The sequence below is a fragment of the Lethenteron reissneri genome, chromosome 2 (assembly GCF_015708825.2).
Source record: "Lethenteron reissneri isolate LAM-NWPU_2019-01 chromosome 2, ASM1570882v1, whole genome shotgun sequence".
In the NCBI taxonomy this organism is placed as follows: domain Eukaryota; kingdom Metazoa; phylum Chordata; class Hyperoartia; order Petromyzontiformes; family Petromyzontidae; genus Lethenteron; species Lethenteron reissneri.
In genome coordinates, this window is record NC_083780.1 from 2,381,234 (window position 1) to 2,405,506 (window position 24,273).

The 24,273-nt window shown below is 48.2% G+C and overlaps 2 protein-coding genes across 3 annotated transcripts; one reads left to right on the forward strand and one right to left on the reverse strand.

Moving 5' to 3' along the window:
* Positions 1 to 303: 303 nt before the first annotated feature.
* On the forward strand, positions 304 to 16,354 carry KMT5A (lysine methyltransferase 5A). Of its 2 annotated transcripts, none has more exons than XM_061548792.1 (7): positions 304 to 695; positions 2,281 to 2,455; positions 4,221 to 4,503; positions 5,832 to 5,922; positions 7,097 to 7,156; positions 7,869 to 8,059; positions 8,528 to 16,354. In XM_061548792.1, exons 1-7 carry the CDS (start codon positions 387 to 389, stop codon positions 8,772 to 8,774), a joined length of 1,356 nt encoding a protein of 451 aa, XP_061404776.1. In that variant the 5' UTR covers positions 304 to 386; the 3' UTR covers positions 8,775 to 16,354. The 2 variants fall into 2 exon arrangements, with proteins under 2 accessions (XP_061404776.1, XP_061404785.1); XM_061548801.1 differs by having other exon boundaries at positions 308 to 695; positions 5,835 to 5,922.
* Positions 16,355 to 17,457: 1,103 nt separating this feature from the next.
* On the reverse strand, positions 17,458 to 23,026 carry LOC133340486 (uncharacterized). The gene is made up of 2 exons (XM_061548780.1): positions 21,715 to 23,026; positions 17,458 to 20,395 (listed from the first exon to the last, which is right to left on the reverse strand). Exons 1-2 carry the CDS (start codon positions 22,070 to 22,072, stop codon positions 18,513 to 18,515), a joined length of 2,241 nt encoding a protein of 746 aa, XP_061404764.1. The 5' UTR covers positions 22,073 to 23,026; the 3' UTR covers positions 17,458 to 18,512.
* Positions 23,027 to 24,273: the final 1,247 nt, after the last annotated feature.

The following is a 24,273-nucleotide window of genomic DNA, read 5'->3' on the forward strand; positions in this document are numbered from 1 at the left end:
TGTAACGAATTGGCATGTTCTGTTTACGTGATAAACCTTTCTAATTGGCTGTGTCGGATGGTGGCGGGTTTAACGACACGTGTATATATTTACGTGATGTAACCCAAAAACCCTGTTAAACAATCTGATTCGTTATTGAACGATGGTCTCATGAGAAGATCTCGATTGGTCAAACGGCATGTCACGTGTTCCACGGGGGCGTTGACGTTAAGGGTGGGAAACCGTTAAACGCTGCCGTTTCAAACACAAATAGCGGCCGCCTATTGGCTGAGCTGCTGGTCACGTGGGGAGGACAGTGGACAACTTTTCCAGGGGGGCGTGGAATAAAATGAGGCGTGGCCAATACTCGCGCATGCGCAGTGCGGCAGTAGCAGTGCCGTTCGAACATGTGCGACAATGGCCGAGGTGATGGCAACAGCAGCGGCAGCAGGAACAACGGCAGCAGACGAGACAGAGGAGACAGGGGGAACCGCAGCGGCTCGGCGGCCACACCTACCGCCGTCGATCCTCCTCTCGTCGCGTCGCCGCCGCCGCCGCCAAGTTCACCCATCGCGGCTCCCCGGCTGCCGGAGAGGCCTAACCGTGTCGAAGCCTGCGAGCGCTGCCCAGCAGGGCGTGCCTTGGCCGGCGGGGCGCTAGGCGATAATAGTTCGGCGGTCGTACCGGGATCGGGACGACCACACGGACGGGCTCAGGTGATGATGATGGTGGCGGTTGGAGGGGATTGGAGGCGAGAGAATTGAGTTTGAGGATGATGGCAAGGGGATGAATATGCTTCTTCAATCGTTCGGGGAACGGTGGTGGTGTGGTTATAACAATCCCCATTGTGGTAGTCGTTATAACGCATATTCATTACCAGCGGCACGAGCAGCATCGGCGTTATCCTCCTCGTCAACAGCAGCGTCATCAGTATGGTTTCCGTAAAGGAGTCATCAGAGTACAGTACTTGAGTTAGAAGCATAATCATCGTCAACGGAAGCAGCGGTATTGTGATGACATCAGCGGCATCTAAACAATCGATCTTTAGTAATCGCCATCACAGCAGCATTAGAATGATAATTATAGCCACCGTCATGAGCATCATAATAATAACCATCGCAACCGTCCGCGTCAATACTCTAGTCATAATTGCCATATTCTCTGCATTGTAATGCGTTTCGGAAAGTGAACAAAACATACAAGGCACTTCTCAAACGTGTGGGCTCATGTCAAAGTTAAGCAAATCTAATAGCCCACTTATGCCGATAGTACTGGATTATAATACTGTACAGGGAAGAACGTGAGTCTTATATTACGGAGAAAATGGTACCGTAATAATCGTTAACGCAATTGGCGCACTCGCACGATCGTCAACTTGATATGAACCGGCCCTGCTACCCTCTCCCCCCCCCCCCCTTTACCAAACCCCACTGACCAGAGAGATGAAGTATGGTTAAACTGACCGACACGGCTGAGCACACCTTAATCCAGTAGTGGACTGACATGTATGTGAATTGTGGTTTTTTATAATTATCAACATATTGACGATACAAAAGTGAGTTTTGACGAGTCGGGTGATTGACAGCCGAAGAGGACTCGTCCGTGGAGATTGAGCGATAAGATCAGTTTGCGTGCAGGGAGTTTCTGAAATGGGTATGCCCACATTTAGTCGATCAGCGGATTGGGGGTGAGGGGGTAAAGTATAAGCACTCGCCTCTTCCAACCTGTGGCCAGCGTGGAAAAGTAGGCCATATACTCTTTAGAAGGGTCTTACGCTCCGTCTGCAGAGGTCCGTCTGCCAGCAGTATCGTGAGCAATACATTGCAGGGCTGTACCATTACAAACGTGCATCTAATTTTGCGTGTGCACCAGAATCTGGTTTTTTTTTCGGTCGGTGCGTATAAGTTGTATGTTATTGGTTTCGCGTCACTTTTGCATCCATTAGAGACCACTACATTTGGATTGGTAAAAAAAAAAGATAAGTTCTTGAATCGAATTGTAATGATGAATCATATCCCAAGTGAATTGATGAGATGAAACCAAAGCTGAACATTGATCGTGCGCTTGCACACGAGTATGTGCTATAAATCTCCATATTATAAGCCACTTTGTTGAGCTATCATTTGTGACCAGGTCGCTAAAAATAAGCTTATAGCTTAAGGGACCTTTTTCCTGGTAAGATAAAAACAACATTGCTTTATCTGTATGCATTTTTAAAGTGATTGTTTACATTTCCTATACTTTGCACTCCTATCGAGTCTCTATCTGCCCCCTCCACCTCTTCCCCTTCACTGGTACAAGGAAAACGAGCGATTGCCCTGCTGGTGCCCGTCGTCCCGCACTTCGCACCAGCGCTCTCCGCTTCAGGAGGAGGGTAACGTGGCTGGAGGAGGAGCGGCAGTCGTTTCTCCCGTGTCCCATGTGTCGCCCGTTAAGATGGGAGGAGCTCCAAGGAGAGGGACCCGTCCGCACAGTGGTAAGGACCTTGATTGTCATTGTCAACCTTGGTGTATACATTGCTGGATGTAACAATCCACCCAGCTCCCAGTACATTAACTGATTTCATCGCTCCATCTTTGTCGGTGGATGTTCTCCGGGACGTGTTTCACCTGTGAATTTCTTTATTTAAGAATTGAGTCACATGACCTCTGTGATCTGATTGGAAATTGCCATCCCAGGTGCCCACTGCGGGGAGCTGCAATAGGGTAGGTTAATGTTTTGGCAGTGACAATAAGAAATTCTGTGGCATTGCCAGTGACATTTGTCCTCAAATTTCCTCCAGTGGATTGTGATCTTAAGAACCGTAGAATGGACAGACAAAAATACGGATATGAACCAGTGAGTGTTTGGAAATATTAATGTATTACGAATGTAAAGGAAACGGGCTAAATCCCCCATAGAAGGAAGTGTTTTAGTCAGCCTATATTCTACCGACTTGGGCCAGAAAAGTGGGCTGGCGAGTGCAGAACCCTTGTCCTGGGACTCTCCCCACCCCCCCATTCATTAACCCACACTGACCAGCTTGGTTAAGTATGGTGAGACAAAATACTCCCACAATCGATATGGTGTCAGGAGGTCGCTTTCCATTGGTGCATTTACAATGACATTACATTTTTTTAAACCTTTATGCTGATGATACGGTTATTGTAAGAACCATTGGAAATGCACAACAGCAAATGATGGAGAACTTAATTCAGAGGGTTGCAAATTTGGGATCAAGATACACATGAGCAAAACAGAAGTCGCGTACATCAAGTTCGCTAAACACCAGAAAGTTTATTCTTTGGGTCTTTCGGTAAAGTCACGTAGATAGGTACAAATTAATAAAAATAATAACTTGCATAAAAAAAACTACGATGTTTCGATCACAACACAAGCGATCGTCATCAGGGGGAAAGCTGCTGAATGCAGACTGTTTTATAGGTTTCAAATGGGTGTAGTCCTAGGATCATGACCCTAGGGACTTACACCCATTTTAAACCTATAAAACAGTCTGCACTCCTGATGACGATCGCTTGTGTTGTGATCGAAACGCCGTAGTTTTTTGCTTATTTTATATTTCATATTTTATTTGTACCTATCTACGTGACTTTACCGAAAGACCCAAAGAATATGAATTCCTGCAGTCACGAAAGCTTTAAGTCAAATTTTAACCAGAGTTTCTGTCGGAGGGACAACTGGAAAACACATGTCAGTGCATATATACCTATGGCAGTTATTGTGTCGCACTTATGCAGCCTCAAATGAGCAACTGGCACAGTGTGTGTACACCAAAACTGAAACTAAACTTTTTATTATACCAAGTAAGGCCCACTGAGCTATATAGCTGTTTTTCAAAAGTGACCTGGCCACAAATGATAGCTCACCGAAGTGGCTTATTGGGAATTGTATAGCAGCCAAATACTCTGAATGCATGTTGATTCTAAATCTGGAGGTAAAATCCAGGAGGACCCAGAGAAAAATCCAGACGACCATGGGGAGAACATGCAAACTCCAAATATACAATATTCATGATCGAACCCATACTTTCCTGTATACCAGTTGAGGTAGTTATCATCTCGCCACAGTCACTCTCTCACCACATCGGCATCACGGAGACAAAGGCATCCAGCTGGGCATGTCATTGCCTACACTTCATGTGCCATGCCGGCATTAATAGGTGTTCGCCAACATCACTTTCCCCGACAGTCTGTTTAAAGATGATACGGGGGATGTTTTGTCTTCGTGTCGTACCCGTGCAGGTAAGGGCAGCGGCAAGCCGCGGACTGCGCCGCTGCTTGTTTCCTCCGCACTGCGGTCACCCCAGGCCTCCGCTTCCGCCACCGCCGTCAAGTCGCCTTCTTCACCAGTGGGGAATGGCCTGCCCTTCACTATCCGGTCTTACACGACGGTGGGGTCGCCAGCCGCTGCTGCTACAGCTACTATTGGCTCGCCAACGATGACGTCGCCGCTTGCTACCGCAGCAGCAGGGAACTCTCTCCCGCGGAATAACGTGGGAGGGAGGCGGAGAAACAGGGCGAAGAGGTAAGGGGGCCCCCGGGGTGCTGCCCTGAGACCTGTGATAATTTACAACGTAAAAGGTAAAGGTTCAGCCCTGCAATTGCTTGCTCGCACCACTGATGAAAGATGGCCCTCCACTAGAGGGTGCTCTAGAGAGCCACTTGAATGAGGCTATTTGGTCTACTCTTCCATGCTGGCCTGATATCTTGAAAGGGGTATTGATTTAATCAGAATGTATAACTTAATCAGTGTTAGTAGGGTTTCCAAGATGTGACGGGACAGAAGGAAGTGTCATCAGTTTACTGTCTGAGAAGATTGAAACGTACACACCAAATAGAGATCCCCACGCCACCAGAGAGGCCCCGCAGACTCCTGCAGAGCCCCCACAGATTCCTGCAGAGCCCCCGCAGACTCCTGCAGAGCCCCCGCAGACTCCTGCAAAGCCCCCACAGACTCCTACAAAGCCCCCACAGACTCCTGCAGAGCCCCCGCAGACTCCTGCAGAGCCCCCACAGACTCCTGCAGAGCCCCCGCAGACTCCTGCAAAGCCCCCACAGACTCCTGCAGAGCCCCCGCAGACTCCTGCAGAGCCCCCACAGACTCCTGCAAAGCCCCCACAGACTCCTGCAGAGCCCACGCAGACTCCTGCAAAGCCCCCACAGACTCCTGCAAAGCCCCCACAGACTCCTGCAGAGCCCCCACAGACTCCTGCAGAGCCCCCACAGACTCCTGCAAAGCTCCCACAGACTCCTGCAGAGCCCCCACAGACTCCTGCAAAGCTCCCACAGACTCCTGCAAAGCTCCCACAGACTCCTGCAAAGCCCCCACAGACTCCTGCAAAGCCCCCACAGACTCCTGCAAAGCCCCCATAGACTCCTGCAAAGCTCCCGCAGACTCCTGCAAAGCCCCCGCAGACTCCTGCAAAGCCCCCGCAGACTCCTGCAAAGCCCCCACAGACTCCTGCAAAGCCCCCACAGACTCCTTCAAAGCTCCCACAGACTCCTGCAGAGCCCCCACAGACTCCTGCAAAGCCCCCACAGACTCCTGCAGAGCCCCCACAGACTCCTGCAGAGCCCCCACAGACTCCTGCAGAGCCCCCGCAGACTCCTGCAAAGCTCCCACAGACTCCTGCAGAGCCCCCACAGACTCCTGCAGAGCCCCCGCAGACTCCTGCAAAGCTCCCACAGACTCCTGCAGAGACCCGCAGACTCCTTCAAAGCTCCCACAGACTCCTCCAGAGCCCCCACAGACTTCAGCAGAAACCCACCGGCTTACTACGCCACTGCTTTCCACGTGCACACCCACACAATCTACACATTTCGTTAATGCACATGCGTGTTGGTGTGTGCAAGCAGGCAGGACGCTGTGCTCGCTCACAATCGCAAGGTCACAGACTACTTTCCCGTCCGGCGAAGCCTACGACGGTGCAAGTCCCAGCTGCAGGTGCCTTTTTCTCTCTCTCCTTCCTATATAGCTCTGTGTGAGTCTCTGGAGATGTGTGAATCAGTAGATCACGAAAAGTTTGGTTCTCCTCCCTAGTCTGTAGGTATCTTTGGTGATGTATGCGAGTCCCAGTGAATTTGAGCCTGTGGGTCTCTGTTACTCTGGGTCTGTGTTTGAGCCTGTCTCTTAGTTTGTAACGTATCATTCAATAAATTAGTAATGTATTTGTCTATATGTATGTTCAACTTCTTTCAGACCATACATAGCCAACTGTGCTAATCGGAGGTGCAATGTCTTCACCATGAACACTTTTTTTCCTGCATTTGTCATTGGGGTGGTAACGTGGCCCAGCTGTTGTGCGTACGCCACTTGTTACTGAGGTTCACGGTTCGAATCTAGCGGCCAGTTACTACTGCGGGTGTATTAACCATAAATATACTACGCGCAGTGTTACGTTCAAGTTCCTCTGGCGTCATCGTCAAAATTATAAAAAAAATGTTTAATAAACTTGCAAATCTATTTTGATTATACATATCAACCATTGACTTAAAGCATTCGTGACTGCAGGAATTCATATTCTTTTCACAAGTGATATTTATTATTATTATTTTTCTATCTACGTGGCTTTTCCGAAAGACCCAAATAATATATCAACCATTGCCACCTCCTGCAAAAAACTTGGCAGGATCCTCCTGAAAAATAGTTTGGAGACTAGGCAAGTCCTTCGTGGGTAATGGGCATAATAAATCGATATGGATCATGGGTCAGGTGTGGTTCATATATTACTTTTAAACCAAGTGCATGGCTCTTGAACGTTGACCGCTTTACTTTTGACACAAGATGGGATGGTATATTTTGTGTTATCGGTCTCATGTGTTCGTTTCCTCTCTCATTTGTATTGCCCGTATTTACTGTCTCTTGTGCTCTCTAATTTGTATTGTTTCATTTGTTTTCTTGTATCGCCTGCCTCATCTATTCTGCCTCATACATATAAATTGTTTTGTTTTTACCATTTTCTTCCATTTCTATAATCTAGTTTGCATTGTCAATCCCTTAAGCTCTGTCTCGTTTGTATTGTCCTCTTGAATCCCTGCAGTCACGAAAGCTTTAAATCGAAATGTATTGTCCTCGTTTGATCTGCATCTTTCATTTAATTGCGTTTGTCATTTCACAGACGGAGGAGCAAATTAAAATTGACGACGCGATTCTGTGTGGAAAAGAGGAAGGCCTGGAGGTGCGTGCTAACTTAAGAGTACTTGTTCCAACAGCCTCGATGGCTAAATTGGGAATCTTTGTCATTGTTTGTGCATGCTGGTGTATACGTGCATCTGTGTGTCTGTTTGGGTGGGGAGCGGTAGTGTCGTTTTTGAGGCTGCGCTACGAACCTGGCGACCCAAGTTTGATTACCGCTCACAGCCTACACCAGTGACAAATATCTGAACGAGTCCTGGGCCTCCCCTCGGTTGACTCGACCTCCAATGAGTACCTGGTGTAATGTGTACACATCGCCACTCGCGACACAGGCTGCTGGGCATGGTGCTGGCCACCCACCCCCTTGCGGGTTATGCAGGCTTTCAGCACTTGCCCCAAAAGTCTCTTAAGGCTGTATGGGGGATCTTTGTCTTTGAGGGGAATCTTGTTTTTATTTTTCCATTGATAAAACGCGGCGAACGATTGCAGACCCTTCTGAATGACAAGCATCGCTGCATCTTTGTGGCAAACTAACTGACGTCACTCGCAATTAATGCGTAGATAGCCCCGAGCTCTGGCGCTGCATGGCCCCTAAGCAGATTCAGATGAAGTCAGTTTGGTTCCGGCTCTAAATGGCCAATGGAAAACCACCCGTACTGTGAGGGGGGCCCCCCTTTACCCCCCTTCCCACCCCGCTGGCTCTGCTGCGATGGTGCCAGTGTAAAATGGTTGTTTGTCTCTGTGTGCGTGATCAGGTGCGGGAGGTGCTGGGTAAGGGCCGTGGCGTGTTCGCCACCCGCTCGTTTGGACGAGGAGACTTTGTGGTCGAGTACTCGGGGGAACTCATCGGGCTGACTGAAGCAAAGACGCGCGAAGTGAACTATGCCCGGGACCCCGATAAGGGCTGCTACATGTATTACTTCTGCTACCTCAACAAGACCTACTGGTGAGTGCGGAGTGCGTGGGATCCCAGTTATCGCTTGGGGCATGCCCTTTGATTGTTCAACATCTCGCCGCGCTGGCGAGATGTTAAATACCTCGCCTGGTATACAGGAGATTGTGGGTTCTATTCCTACCCTGACGATACCTGTATATTTGGAGTTTGCATGTTTCTTTACCTGTGGTCGTGAGGAGTTTTCTCCGGCTCCTCCAGTTTTTCCCTCCACATTTAGAATCCACATGCGTTTAGAGTATTTGGCTGTTATATATTTCCACACGATCATAAGCCACTTTGTTGAGCTATCACATGTGGCCAGGTCGCTTCTGAAAAAGCTATATAGCTCAGTGGACCTTACCGGGTGAATAAAAATAGTTCACAGTTTTGAGATGAGATGTGGCGGAAGGCATTTATGCAAGTGCCGTAGGAATGCAAAGCTCGTCATTATTGTTTATAACTTGTCGTTGTCGTCGTTAGTGTCGACGCCACAGCCGAGTCTGGCCGCCTGGGCCGCCTCTTGAACCACAGCAAGATGGGCAACTGCAGGACCAAGCTACACCTGGTTTGCTGCGGGGAGGGGGGCAGCCCAGAGAGGGGTCGCGGCGGCGTGCCCCGCCTCATCCTGGTGGCGGCGCGGAACATCGGCCTGGGCGAGGAGCTCGTGTACGACTACGGCGATCGCAGCCGCGAGGCGCTCAACGCTCACCCCTGGCTTAAGAGCTAGCGGGGGGGGGGGGGATGGGAGGGGGAGAGTGAACGGGTGAGTGAGTGACAGGGTTTGTGGACGGATGAGTGAGCAGGTGAGTGAATGCTCAGTGCTCACCTGTGGTTAAAGAGCTAGTGGTGGGGGGGTAGGAGGGGGAGAGTGAGCGCGTGAGTGACTGGCGAGTGAGTGTGCAACGCTCGTCCCCTGGTTGAAGAGCTAGCGGCGGGAAGTTAGGGGTTTGGTGGGTGGATTCGAGGGAGAGTGAACGGGTGAGTCAGTGGTGAGTCAGCGCCTTGTATACAGGAGGTCGTGGGTTTGATCCCACAACCTCAGGGCTCACCCTTGGCTCAAGAGCTAGCAGGGGCATGGGGAGAGTGGGTAGTTGATTGGACAGGTGACTGGGTAACAGTGGGTGGATAAGTGAATGGGTCAGTGTGAAAGGGGCGGATGAGTGGGTTGTGTGGTTGAGTAGGTAACTGAATGGGTCGGTGGGTACATAGATTAGTGAGTTGGTGGATGAGTGAGTGGGTCAGTAAGTAGCGGGGTAAGTGAGAGTGAGCAGGTAAATCTGTTGAAGTGAGAAAGGGAGCAATAGGGTAAATGGGAGTGGCCACAAGTGAGGGCAATTCATGCTCACCCTTGTCTCATGGACTAGCAGGTGAGTGGAAGGGTGGGTTCGTGGGTGAGGCCAGTGAATGGATGATTGAGTGTAAGTGTACGTTTCTGTGAATATTAAACGCACAATGAATTTACATGAAAAACATTACAACTTGCTGTTGAACGTAACACACCTCACACGAACAACACTGCACACCACGGTCGCATATGCATTCTGGGCAAGATACAGTCAACTACACATCACATGTGTACGTCGCAACAGCAGCAACAGATGCCATTCTTCACGAAAGGACGGCGACATCTTCACGGTGCTTGTGCCATGCTATGTGCACATTGAGGCTATCACGTGTAGTGTCGAAAACTTGCTGGCAGGAGGTGATGTCGGGGCTGACTGAGATGACTGGCAGATGCTTACCACCTGTCCACACTATGCCATGAAGACCAAGATCTCCCGTTTTGCCTTAGCAGACTGTTGGGGCAAGTGCTATTTGCGAACACCTATTAAGGCCAAAACAGCACACTAGGAGGTGGGTTGCTAACACCACTGCCACCTTTGTCTCCTCGGTGCTGATCTTTACACATTGCACAAGGCAATCGTACAAAGGCTGAGTCGATCTAGGGGAGTCCCATGACCGATTTAGATGGTCGTCACTGACCTTTGATTAGCAAGGTCTCGTGTATGGTGTGAAAGATGTTCAACATACATGTTAGCTGTGAGCAGGATTCGGACTTGGGTCTCCGGGTTGGGATCACGGCGTGCTAATCACTGCGCCACCACTCCACTAGGCCGCACCTGCACACGTTGACCCCATCACACTCGGATGTGTCTTAACAGATGTGCTCAGCTGTGAGTGGCGGGCACGGTTGTGCGATTCTATGACCCCCTCCCCAGCCTTTGGGTCACTTGAAGATTGCGACGCAATATTGTTTAATTAACGCGATGATGCCCGGGTTGCACGGACGGCCAAACTCAAGTCGACTCAAGTTGGTTACGAAAAATTGTAGCATTAGATGGTCACTGATTGGTCACCAATGTTTGCAACAAATCGCTACGTGAAATTTCGTCTGGCAGTCATTAATATATACACATTACTGGACATCTGTGAAAAAAGCTTCACAGCTCATTAGATTCCTCCAGTCTAAATAAATATTCTTATTGTATCAGTTTCACTGTCAGGCGTATCATGCATTCGTCTACGGAGTGGGTGGGGAAAGTGCTGTCTGGTGTGGACCACTGGGGAAACAAAGGTGGCTGGGTGTGTCGTTAGCCATACCGCCTCAAGTGCTATACAATCCTTAATAGGTGCTCGCTAGCAGCGCTCGTTACAACAGTTTGTATGGCTATAACGAAGGTATTTGCGTACTCTGCGTGGACCGGATGTTACTTGAAGGGATCTCGGAGGTCGTTCTCAACACGAAGGGATGCTCTGCTTGTAATCCCCAATGGAATTCTTCGTTTTATTACATGCCATTTAGCACAATGGATGTACAATTACGTAGAAAATTGCAATCTTAAAAGTGACATTTCCTAGAATTTACACGTTTTGAAGGCGTTATCGTGTGAATTGGGGATGCATTTTTGCTCGGACCCCAACAGCCTTGTTTCTGAGCTTTTGGGAATTCGGGGCAGCCCATGAAGCGATATTGATACTGACGATTTGTACCCAGTTCCGAAGTGGCAGCCCAGCTCGATTTGACAAGAACGGGCACGGAAACTCCGTAGCTGGATGGCGGCAGCTTGTGTCTTGAGGAAACGTGGTTTCCAAGTAGAAGGTCCAAAAATTGTCTTGCATATGGCTGGGGGGTAGGGAGTTGACTATATACCCCTTTGCCCCCACTCTCACAACCCCTTCAAGCAAGGGGGGTTTGGGGCTGCAGGGGGTGGGAAGGTGCTTTTTCTCTGAACTCCCAAGGGGAGTGGAATCGGTAGTTTTGCTTATCGCCTCATTTGCTTGAACGTACATTTATGCCGACACAAGGTATTTTCCACTGCACGATCCGAGCCACGCCGGACTGTATCGAGCCAGCCCGGCTGGTGTGACTGGTTCCCCGCCCCCCCCCCCTGCATAAAATATCTGTGCCGATGAAGCCACACGCAGTGAAGGAGTCGAGGTGCGTGCGGGTTTATGACGCGTCGGTGTTGCACGCAACGAACGCGGCATGAGCCCCTGGTCCTGCTTGGCTACAGCCAGATGTAGTTGTCTTGACGGATATTCACGGTTTGGTTTCCAGCTCGGCTTTGGGGAAACAGCCAGTGGAAAATAATCTGATCCAGGCTCTGCTCGGACGTGTTGGTGGAAAGTGGCTGTGTTTGCTAACGTTCCAGGAACAACTACCTGAACTCTGCGATAAGTTATGGGATTTTGCGTTTTTGAAGCCACCGCGTTATTGTTGCGATTTGTAAAGCTTGCGATCACGTGTGAATGATGAAGCAATGGTTTTAAACCCTGCAGCTACTCGAGGCACTAGGTTTTCCACAATGGCCAAAATAATATTTCCAGGAATGAATCTCAACGCAAAGATGGGGGGTGGAGGGTGAATATATAATTGTAATAGGTTCTACTCGTTGCTAAGATTGAAATGATTTGTATGTTTTTAAGTAATACCTCTGGTGGCTGCAAGGGTAAGGGGAATTCTCTACAGACAAACGTATAAGAGTGCAGCCCTCTGTCAATCCACTGCTGGATGAAAGCGTTGCTATTCCGCATAATTCAAAGTAGTAATTTGGTCATATCTCTCCATGCTGGTCCGTGCAGTTAGTAAAGGGGGTTGGTGAGGACAGAACCGCGAATTAAAATATAACTCCCCGCCAATGGTCGCCGTGATTGTGAATCTAATCCCAGGTGCCCAGGTTGGTGGTGCGGTGCGCTACACCACCACCACCACCACTCTGCCCATTGACAGTTTGTGAATGCATGCGATGTCACTATCGTGCTGCCGCGGTCTAAATGGTTGACACACCGGACTTGCAATCCAGAGGCGGATGGTTTGATTCGATCTCCCGGTGCAGCAGTTGAAATAATTGTGAAAGTATTCTAAATAAATCCCCCCCCAACCGTATCTTTGCTGTCCGCCCAGTAGTATAAGTGGGCACACCAGTCAACCAGTAGGTGTCCTGTGTGGTGGGGTAAATTATGGGTACAGTGATCTCTTCGAAGACGTCTGGCAACGTGTAGGGTAGGCGGAGCTCCCTCGCGATGGCTCCTGCCAGCAGTGTTGTGAGCAAGTACTTTTAGGGCTGCATCTTTTATCATATGAGTCTTGGTAGTTATAATATTTGATAATGATGCGTGGTTTTGGTCGTACGTGTGAGCCCAGACCATCGGTGCACCCACGACACTTGCCAGGAAGTTCGTTTGTTTCATCTAAATGAAGATTTAACTTCCCAAACGTGCTTTGATTATATATAATACTCTTTCAGCGTCGTGGAGATAAATGAATTACTAAAATTACCCTAACTTTCTCATATATTGCTCTTAACGTAAACAAATAAACGTGTTTCGTAAACAACCCGACCAGTTGCACGGCATCCTTTAGATCAGTAGCGTTGGTTCATTCCAAGCAAACTCTGGTCGTGTTTGCGACTGAACATATGGCAGTTTACCAGCGTTGGTTCCAGCAAGCCTTACTGCTGATGAGATACTGCAATGTTGAAACCGGCCCAGAGTTTGCTTGTATTGAACCAATGCTGCTGATACGATGCACTCCCGGAAGGCCGTGTGGCCGATGGGTTGTGTAAAAGTTTTTGTTACGTGGAGAGACCGATGTGGGAAAAAGGCGTATTTTATTTTGAGATGTATTTTAAAGCGTTAAGTGTTCAGCACGACAGCTTTTTTTTCATTAGGGTTGTTAACGTGTTTTAATTCAATGTTACATAATCGATTGCAGATTCCAAAGGTTTATGATGATCGGATGATTGAATACGCTTTAGCCTTCAGTTAACATTGGAGGTGATTGTCGGGTGAACTTTGGGTCCCCGCTGTCAGTTCCCAATCGCTTGGTTGACTATGCTCTCTTTTGTCTTATTAATAAGACAAATCCAACCGTGATATGAAATGTATTATCCGAAACCAATATTCGGCTTCGAGAGTATGACGTTACCTATGTTACGTCACTTCTGTGCTAAACAATTACTTGGAAATTCTAAAGAATCCGACATTTTAAAATGGAACAAATCGGATTTCCACAATGTTCTATCCATAACTCATCCCGATTACATAATAAATGTGAAACAACATCCCCTCAATCCACTGCTGGATAAAGGCCTTACCCCCACCTCGTGTCGGTCCTCTTGGGGCTTGTTTGACCATACTTCACAATGATCAGTGGGTTGGTGATGGTTGGTAAACCGATAATCAAGTTTTGGGATGTATAAATCATGCTATCAATGTACAAAAATGGATATTAGCAATCCTATTTGTATTTCATATTACCTGGTTAACAACTTAATGCATTGTTTTGTTGGATTCTGCCATGGTGTAATGGCTTGTGTGCTAACTTGCAATTCAGAGGTCACTGGTTCGATCTTCAGGCGCGGCGGCAGAAACAATGGGGTACGTTTCTGAAATGGCCCCCCACTGCCTCTGTCCACCATGTGATATAAAGGAGTATACCACAGATGTATGTATGTATTTGTATGTATACATGGGGAGCGCGCGCTACGCTCAGAACCTGGCGACCCGAGTTTGATTGCTGCTCACGGCCATTGCTAGTGACGATTATCTGAACCGGTTCTGGGCTTCCCGTAGGTCGATTTTGCGTCAAATGGGGAGACAAAGGCGGACGAGCGTGGTGCTGGCCATCCACCCCTCGTGTGCGCCTTCATAGGTGCTCGTGAACAGCACTTGCCCCAACAGTCTGTTAAGGCTATACGGTATCTTTGTATGTTGAACTTCTTTCGCACTGTGCGTAGCCAACCATGCCAATCAGATAGTCATGTGGTGGGATAAAGTGTGATTACTCCGATTTCTTCCAAGAAGTCTGGCCAGTGTGGAAGAGTAGGCAAATGTAGCACCTTCTAGAGGAGGTTCTCTGGTGTTTTCTCGTGGAGGCCCTTTTGCCAGCATTTGTGTGACCAAGCAAATGCAGGACTGGCTTTACCTACATTGAAAACTAATTTCTAAATTGAAAACTCATTTCCTTATAACTGCTTTTTTTAATGTATTGTCCTTCCGCACCTCCGATTTGCACGGTTGGCTACGTACGGTGCGAAAGAAGTCCACCCATACATACTTGTTTATCAGTAATTTGTATTATTACAACATAGATGCGACATTTAAAACAATTGCAAGCTAGTTCTTGAAAGCTGGGTTTCCTTAATGCTATTTCGTCTACGTGATGCAGTACAGCCTCGCATTTCTGATTCCTGGGCATTGAGGTATCGGCCGATATGTGAAAGTGTCTTATATGTGAACATCCATACGAAACGACAGTTACACCGTGCGCGAATAGGCTACTGTGACAAAATAAAACGCAACCTATTTTAAACGTGGAAAATTAATTCGCTGTTATTTAGCAGGACGCGAATGTATGCGAGATTAAGAATATATATACATAACTGCATGTGAAGAGGTCTGGTATCTTAACATCTAATAAAACACTGCACTGGGTGTGTGCGGTTAATTGGTCGTCGGATATGCGACGTTGTACTACATATACACACGAGGTGATAATTTATGCTTTGGAATTCCACATGCTTTTGGTGAGTTTGTTCAAAGGACAGAGACCACCAGTTACTTTTCGCAAAGTAGTACCACGCATTTTATTGACCTTCGAACGGACGATGATGATGGTGGTGCCTTGATTTGATCACTGACCAGCAGTTGAACTCGCTACCCGAGTATGCGTGCGGTCAATCGCTTTCGCAACTGGTGGTGGGGGCAGGGATAAGTCAGAGGTCAGGGTTAGACTTGAACTGTGTCAGGATTTTCAAAACTCAAAACAAACCTTCGCGTTTCGCTCATTACACCACGTTACACGCTGCACGTGCGTGATCATTGGTGAACAAATCCCAAGTGACGTAGAGTGCCGCGGATGCAAAGTGGAGATCGAGGTTGCGTGCGTGAGATCTTGTGTCCCACGTGACGTAGAGAATTCCGATAAAAAAAATAGAGATTGTGTACATGTCCCACAGTACATAGCTCTTGTTATTCGTATCACGCTTGTTTACCCAGGAAGCCCTCTCGCGACTCTTGTTCAGGAGGGTCCTGCCAAGTTTTCGCAGTAGGGGGGGGAGATGATTGCTTATGTATAATCCTAATTTAGTAATTTGCGGTCTTATTTTGTCGTTGCAAATTTGGACTGACGTCGGCACACAATAGCTCGTCGACACTTGCGAATGACGTCACGGAGTCGTTAACGCGCACGGTGAAGCGGACGGCGCGTATATTTCTTTTTATTACACACGCAATAATAATCACCAGGGCGTCCGCTGGATTGCAACTGTGAACCTATGCAACAGGCGACTGACGCGCTATCTCGACGCCACGTCACCGCCGCCAGCTCTTGATTTAAACTTAGAAACCTTGTGCACACATTGCGTGTGCCCCACATGACGTTCAGAGATCGACAACTGAATTTAAATGGACGCGCTCTACGCCACGTATGTGTTTAGCAAGCAAAAGGCGCGCGTGAAGTCCGAAACTTTGCATTAGAACGGGGAAGATTTGGTACGCCTGAAAAAGGGTGGCGCTGTCCTGCTGCTGTTGGTGACGCGCGGAATGGATTTAGGGACAAAAAACCCCCTGCACTGACGGCATCGTCACAACCGTGGGGAGTCGTGGCTTCATTATGGCCGCTCTGCTCATGTATTCAATGGTGCTCTGGCCCACATTTGCCTGCTGAGGTTGAGTAACTTGTAACTAAATGATCACAGCGCGTGTCTGTCCGTCTGCCTGTGCTTAAGAGACCAGATGGGATCGAGATACGAAGCTGGGTGTTGTTTCCTCACGTTTGATAATAAATGTGGTGTTTTATATTTTTAAGTGGCTGGTGAGATTTTGTTCGTTAGTTTTGTTTGAGAATTTCTTTATCCCTTTCCTTCCCAGATTGTGCCATCAGTTATTAGTTTGGGGGGGGGGGGGGGAAGATGCCGATATTACGGGATCAGCGGATAGTGCATTGTGGATGAATCGAGCTACCCGAGTTCGAGTCCTAGCCACAACTAACACCATGCAGTGGGCGAGGGATATCTGAACCGGTTTGAGGGCATCCACCCCTTCAATCGGCACATTGACGAGCGTGGTGAAGTATGGTCACAAACCCCTATGATTGACGTGGTGCTGAAAGGCCCTCATCCAGTAGTGGATCGACACGAGCTGTAAGCTATCGACAGTATATCTGGGATAATTTGCCTCCTTTTCATAGTTGAATCCCAATTCACCCTTTTTCTGTTTGAATAACTGTTAAACACTGATAACTCTGGGTGGTTTTATTAGTTTATTAATATTTAGCCATGAAGCATCTGTGGTATGACGGTTAGCACACTGGACTTGCAACCCAGAGGTCACTGGTTCGATTTGTGGCGCGGTGGTTGAAACGATGGTACAAGTTTATGAAATCCCCTCCCACCCACTCGCCTCTGTCCACCCATCATTTCACCCAGCAGTCTAACTCAATGGGTAAACCGCAGTCGATCGGCAAGTCACGTGTGGTGGGGTAAAGTGTACCCCCACATCTACTAAAACGCCTGGCCAAAGACCCTCTATAGTCGAGAGGAACTATCGGGCTTTTTGTCGTTGAGGCCTTTTTGCAAGCAGTGCCATAAGCAAGGAATTGCAGGGTTGCACCGTTGCCTTCGAATTACATCCAGCCAGAGCGGTTCACGTGGAAGAATAAGAATCTTGATTTGAAGCTTTCGTGACTGCAGGAATCCATACTCTTTGGTTCTTTCGGTAAAGTCACGTAGGTAGAAAAGTAAAATAAAAAATTATATATCACAGCGTTTCGATCGCAACACAAGCGGTCGTCCTCAGGCGGAAAAAAATATCCAGCAGCGGAACTGCTGAGCCAGGAAGAAATACAGTGAGTGCTTGTGTTGAGATCGAAACGTGATATGAAATGTATTTATTTTTTCTACCTACGTGACTTTACCGAAAGAACCAAAGAGTATAAGCAGAATCATTTATCCTTAAACAATCCGACGAGCTATGGAACTCTTTTCAACGAGTTTTACTTCACCTGATTCCTCTTTGTCGTGGTCAAATCTTGTAATCTAAATTTCGTCCACTTCCCGTTGTCCAATCAATTCCACATTTTGCACACGTACTCAGATCCGATGACAATGCATGCCTTGTCAAAATCGGCATCAATTAATTCGCTACTTGAAAGCAATTTACATTTTGTATGGACGCCTTATTATTTATATATATTTGTGTAGGTCAAAAACGCCGTGGTCTCTAAACTGTGGAATCGACTAGCACAAAAAGCAGGCGCCGCGTGTCTCAGGCGCCATTGACGTACTTCTCGACCGTGAGTTAAACGAAGTTGTTAATACAACCGTTGTTTTTATAGCAGACTATTGAACGAGTTTCACGTTTTTGTTATGGAGTTTGAGTACACATTAAAGTCTACGCACAGAAATGTGCAAACGTGCACACACATGACAACACGCGTGCTATAACACCCACGCGTGCTAAGCGCACTGATGCACATCATAATGCTACGTTGTTTTAGATTAGCACGGTTGGCTACGTACCGTGCAAAAGAAGTTCAACATACAGATTGACAAGAAAAACATGCGTGTGCGTGGAGTCTCACGCTTCTCCACGTGCGTTTGGACTCATTTCCTATTAGATATATACTGTTTCCTTGGGGTAACTACTGAAAAAAATGCTATTTACTAATAGTCGTTGGAAAACGTTCCAGAAACATTGCTAATGATGGTAAGTGTGGTGTTGGTGAGCTGTGTGGTTAGTTTAGCGTTCCTATTGGTGAACTGGTGGTGGTTGAGTCTCAGCGATTGGTTTTAGGAGTATGGTGAAAGGATGATGACAAAGCGTGACTGACAATAATTGTTTTATTCCAACATCATAACGACAGCAATCTCTGCATGATCCACCAACCCTTTTCTCTATGCTCACCCATACCCCCCCCCCCCCCCCAACAACCCTAAAACCTCTTCACACCCTCTACACTTTTCTACTCAATGTGGTCCTTTCCGTGACCTCTCGAGAACCTATCTGTCCATTCTGACCCCACATTGACCCCGCCACAGTCTGGCCGATCGAGCAAACTGACCCCAATGGACCCCGCGAACCCCTGCCGTGCTACATAGTGCAACCCTGCCCCGTATCGCCACACGTCTTCGTCTGGCGCCACGAGCCTCGTGTCAATTGCCGGCAGCGTGCTCTGCGCCACGTCCTGCTCCTTGGATGACCAAGCGAATTCCATGTTGGCTTCGGCGCATGGGCCCCGCTCCACGTGGCCATCTGACCAGGAAGGTGGTAGCTCGAGTCCCTGTGTGGATGGGAAGCTGCAGACGGTGGGCGGCGGCTCCTTCCAGCGGCCCTCATGTGCGCGTAGACGGCCCGTGTCCGGCTCGATCGGGGTCTGGTGGACTTTGAGGGCGAGGTGTTTGCCCCTCTCGAAGAAGGCCACTCCCGTAAGGACGCAGCCCGGGTCGACTCTCACATCCTGGAGGTCGATGGTCGCTCTCCTTTGCTCGCGAGAGATGGAATAAGTTTGCGCCAAGGTCGCTTCGGTTCCATTCCATTGTGTGTGCTCATTCGCATCATCGGATCGGCTCCTGGTTTCAAAATTAGTTCCACGACTGCCAGTTGCCCGTCTCCATCGTGGCTCTGAAGGTTCAGCATGTCCGAAAGGTCGAGATCGGCCCTGTCTGACCTCCAGCCGGACTCGTGTCCTGCTTCCTCGCTCATCCATCAAGGTGGAGGCCTGCATGGCCACCCCGGTCACCACCATCCCTCGTGCTGTGTCGCTTCGCACCTCCCCAAGGTCGAACTCGGCCGTATTCCTCCACGGATCCTCGCAGATGCAGAAGCAGGGACGGCATCGCCAGAACCACCTCGTGTAGGCATAGTCACCGGCAAAGCTGCCACCGCCACTCACTTCTTCCCACGTAGGTAGCCGCACCATCTTCTGACCCCACCTCTCGGCCGCAGACTCCTTTGGACCCCTGATGTTCCCCATGGCCAGTATTCGCCGCCAGTCCCCACTGGGGGCCAGGTTGAGACCAACGTAGTCCCAGGAATCCTGGCACTCGAGCAGAATTCCTTCGCAGTGTCGCGCGCGTGGCTGGGCAGGGGGTAGCACTTGCCTGTGTGAAGTCTCACACGTGCCCATGCAAGAGCCGTCTCCGAGCCGTGCCTCGCTCAACTGGATGCCTTGGAAGACTGTGAACAGCGTGTGTGTCTTACCGCTATTTCCATTACCGCTACTATCAACACCACCACCACGACCACTACCGTCACCGCACGCAAGGACCCGGTCGTCGGCCGAGCGGGCGGCGCTGCGCAGGGCCGTCTCCTGCTGAGCAGTGTGTCCCTCGAACAGCTCGAGCTTTCTCAACATTTCTGCCGTAAAGTTGGCCGCCGAAGCCGCCCCCGCGAGGTTGTAGGCCGCCATGAGTGCCTCGAGTGCCTGCAGGCGGGCACCCTGGACAAGCATATGCAGGGAGGCCACGGCACCCAGTCGCGACGTCCCCGCGTGGCACAGGATCCCTTCGTTTCCATGCGCCATGAGGGAGTGCGCGTACGCCGCGTACAGCGCACGGCCGCCGGCATCGCCGCCGCCGCCGGCATCGCTGTCCAGAATGAGTGCGTTGAGATCCAGAAGGGCTGCGAAGATGCCCGACGTGGGGTCGATCGCGTTGGTTGCCCAGGTCTCGGCGGAGCGGGGGTGCAGGGCGCCACCAGCACCCTGCAGCTCCGCGAGAGGGTGGTGGAACACACGCAGGCGGGAGAGCAGAGAGCGCAGCGTGGCGCGCACGTGGAGCCACTCCCCGTGCGCCTCCACGCGCTCCAGCAGCGATGGCAGGGACAGCAGGGAGTGCCGTATGAAGCCTGTCGACAATCGATGCGAGGCCGTTATGAACGCAAAGGTGTGAGGTTTGTACTCCATCACGTGGACGATATAGCATCAAGGAAACCCACCTTTCAAGAACTAGCTTGCAATTGTTTTCAACATCACGTATATGTTGTAATCATACAAATTACTGATAAACAGGTATGTATGATCAACTTATTTGGCACTTTACATCGCCAACCATGCTAATAGGAGGTGCGGGGGGAGAACAAACTAAACACAAAAAACTGTTCTAAAGAAATTAGTTTTCAATCTGGAAATGAGTTTTTAATTTAGGTAAAGGTGCGGCCCTGCAATTCCTTGCTCATGCCACTGCTGCTGCAAGGGTCTCCTCCACTCAAGGTAAAGATCCTCTGGAATAGATGGCAGTACCAGCACTTCACCCTAACCACATAGGACCTGCCGTCGAGGACAGAGGCAACCAGCACGGTTGGCTATTTACGGTGCAAAAGAAGTTCAACATACAAAATTAATTCTCAAACATCGCACCAGGAGATCTAATCTATCCAGCGACCTCCTGATTAGCGTGACAACCATTACACTGCCAGCATCAGCACATATTGAGGATCGGGCTATAACAACAACACAGTTTGACGTCTCTACCCGGTTTTATCATTTGGCTTTGCAGTCTAAATGAGATTCTGGCTGAATTTTGTGACCTCGGAACATCTCTTAGTCTCTCTATACTAAATAAGCTTGCCTGAAGTGGTGCAGGAAAATTAGTATGTTTAGTGGGTTCAATATCTATTTATAACTTTTTGGTGATATTTTAAATATAATTTAGTGCAGGAAATAAGCATTTAAGTATAAAATGAGCAACAGTATGCTTACCGTGGACCATGTATATCATATGGTAGCGTCACCATATCGCGGCAGCCCTAATTGATACAGATATCTCTATGAAGAAGGGTACTGGCGAGAAGCGATGTACGCACACACAAGGAGATGGCGAGACAAATAACTGAGGGTATGCCGCCACGTTCTTTATCATTAGCGCATATTGTATCGTACCGTTCAGCCGCGCAGCTAAAAAAGTAGTTATTTGTCTACTAAGAAACTGTGTTTATAACGGTGCGCATTCCACATTGTGTGAAAAGCGTTCCCTAATGGAAGAACCACATGTAGTGAAAACGCGTGTGAACACACGTTAAGCGAGGACTCACCTACCCACTGTATATATTATGAGACCATATTTGTAGAACTTTATTGACCCGCCGGGTATCCGTTTATGGGTGCGTCTTTACTTTTTGGCACGTCTTATTAATCTGGTGAACACGATGAATGATGTCACACGTACCTGCGGAACCTCTCATCTCTTGCGCGAAATTGCGCCATTCCTGCTGCCACCGGTCGGCCCGCGGGTCTTCGTACGCGAACTTGATGGCGTAGCCAACGACCGTCCTCGCCAGCCCGAGAACGTCGAATTTAAACGGCCACACCTGGCGTTTGGATCGCCTGAAGTGAGCCAAGTCACGTGGCATCGGGAAAACGGAGGAAGATGAGAAGGGAGAGGAAGAGTTGGGAGAGAAGGAGGAAGAGGTGAGTGAGCGGGGAGGATGAGATACAACGGATGCGTGGAATGCGATGAAGATGATGAAGATAATTGTGTTGATGATGGACACAGAAGGTAGTATCGGAATAGAGGAGTAAGCCATTGTGAACAAACTGGACTGCACGGTTGTTAGGCAATGTGTGCGTCGTAATGTTCTCAACAATACAGAATAATAATAAAATAAAACAAATGTATGGCAGCCAGACTGTGGTTAAATATTAATAAAGAAAAATAATCAACTGTTCTTGCGACACAGATAAACAAAAAACAGGCAACTCTGCAACATTTGGCTCACGCCACTGTTGGCAGAAAGGCCTCCACTAGCGAGAGCTATAGATGACCCCTCTGAAGGGTATTTGGCCTACTCTTCCACGCTGGTCCTAAAGAAGTAGTAAATACCCACACACTTTTACCCCACCACCTGCTGCCAGTCGACTTACTCGTGTCGCCATTTATGTATTCTCTTAGTCCATGGGCCAGAGTGGAAATTGGTATCGAATAAGGTAGCAATTGTTTGGTACCAAATACGGTAGGAAAAACGTTCACCATATACACAGATCCCCCGTATAGCCTTAAACAGGCTGTTGAGGCAAGTCATAAGTGAGCACCTATGAGGGCCGGCACGGCATGCGAGGGGATGGTGTGGCCAGCACAAGTTCAGACATTCTTCACTGATAGCCGTTGAGTGGGAATCGAACTCAGGTTGCGGGGTTTGTTGTCCAGTGTGCTAACCACTGCGCCACCGTTCCTCAGATGGCGCGCACAAAGACAAAGACATGTTCAAAATTTAACTTTTTTGCTGGTAAATAAACATTTTATCTGAGCCCACACAACACGTGTGCTCATCACATCTGCACGGCTCCAAAACCGCAAAAAGCAGAACTTCCCAAATTACCCAATAGATGAAAAAAATATTTAAAAAACATAACTAGAGAGTGGGGGTAGCGGTGGCGCAGTGGTTTACGCACTTCCCTATGGACCAGGCTAGATGAGTTCGATTCCCGGTCACGATCTAAGTCATTATTGAGGAGCGAACTATATCTGAACCAGTCCTTCACCCTTTACCAGCGTGGTGAAGTATGGTCAAACAAACACCCCATCCCCAATTTCCAACATGGCATGGTGAAGCCTTCATCCAACAGTCGATTGGAAATGGGCTGTGAGTTATTACTATTATTGAGAAATGCATGCTTGTGTAGTGTGACATACACGGAGGCGCACATTATAAGTTGGAGACAACACGTTAAATAAACAACTATGAACACTTATTCTTTGGGTCTTTCGGTAAAATCACGTTACATGACTTTACCGAAAGACAAAAAGTTTTAAGACGTGACGAGTGCACGAACCAGCGCCTGCGACTAAATTGGATGCGAACACTTTGTGGGGTCTTTACCTCAACAATTTCCACGGAACCCCGCCAGGGTTTATATAGCTGCGGGCAGGGGTGTCCAAACTTTTTGCAAAGTGGGCCAAATTTGATAAAGTGAAGATGCCCGGGGGCCAATAGTTCCTTCTGACATTTTTTTAACCAAGTTACATGAAAATACACACTGTTATAAAACAATTTTCATTGTCACAATTACCTTTATTTTTCAAATGACAATGTAACCAAATATAAGCCACTCAGGCAGACGTGAACAACTCTAAAAACACAATTCTGCCTTTCATTCAGTCAGATAACATTGAACAAACTGTATAGAATACCTTAAATTTCCATGAGTTAAATATCTTTGCCTCATGAACATTTTAAACAGGAGTTATAAGTAATGCAAAGTGGTCTGTTATCATTAAACTTTAAAACAAGTGAATTTTGCCCTTGTCTTTTACAAGATCTTTCAGAAAGCAATAGTTTGTGTCATATTTACAGGTACATAACATCAACAGTTATAACCAAATCTTATTCAAGAGTTTAGTAAAACAAGTGCCATAAGTCCAAGTGTATTAGTGTGCTTTAGGCTTTTCACTGTTAATAGTGACAGATGTTACCGTTCAAAACACTCAATTTCAGATTGATCAAGGAACAGATAACTTTCTGACACTAATGAGAAGGGTGATACAGAGATATAGATTTCATTAAAGAGACCCGGTCTGGCTTAAGGGCAGTGGTTGAGATGCGTAAAATGTCTCGCAAGTGGGAGTCACTCATCCTTGATCTCAATTGGTTCTTGTTTAAGTTCATGACTGAGAATGTTTGCTCACACAAATATGTGGAGCCGAATAAGCTCAGCATTTTCTTAGCGAATGACCGCATTTTTGGAAACCTGCTTTTGTCCAGCTGCCGGTAAAAGTCAACAAGAGAAC

What these genes read in the sequence shown, in the direction of transcription:
- KMT5A (XM_061548792.1), top strand. Translation starts at nt 387, where the DNA reads ATGTGCGACAATGGCCGAGGTGATGGCAACAGCAGCGGCAGCAGGAAC. An exon ending in AGGGACCCGTCCGCACAGTG is followed by an intron (nt 2,456 to 4,220) that starts GTAAGGACCTTG and finishes GTACCCGTGCAG; the next exon opens with GTAAGGGCAGCGGCAAGCCG. An exon ending in GAAAAGAGGAAGGCCTGGAG is followed by an intron (nt 7,157 to 7,868) that starts GTGCGTGCTAAC and finishes GTGCGTGATCAG; the next exon opens with GTGCGGGAGGTGCTGGGTAA.
- LOC133340486 (XM_061548780.1), bottom strand. Translation starts at nt 22,072, where the DNA reads ATGGCTTACTCCTCTATTCCGATACTACCTTCTGTGTCCATCATCAAC. An exon ending in AGAGATGAGAGGTTCCGCAG is followed by an intron (nt 20,396 to 21,714) that starts GTACGTGTGACA and finishes GATTGTCGACAG; the next exon opens with GCTTCATACGGCACTCCCTG.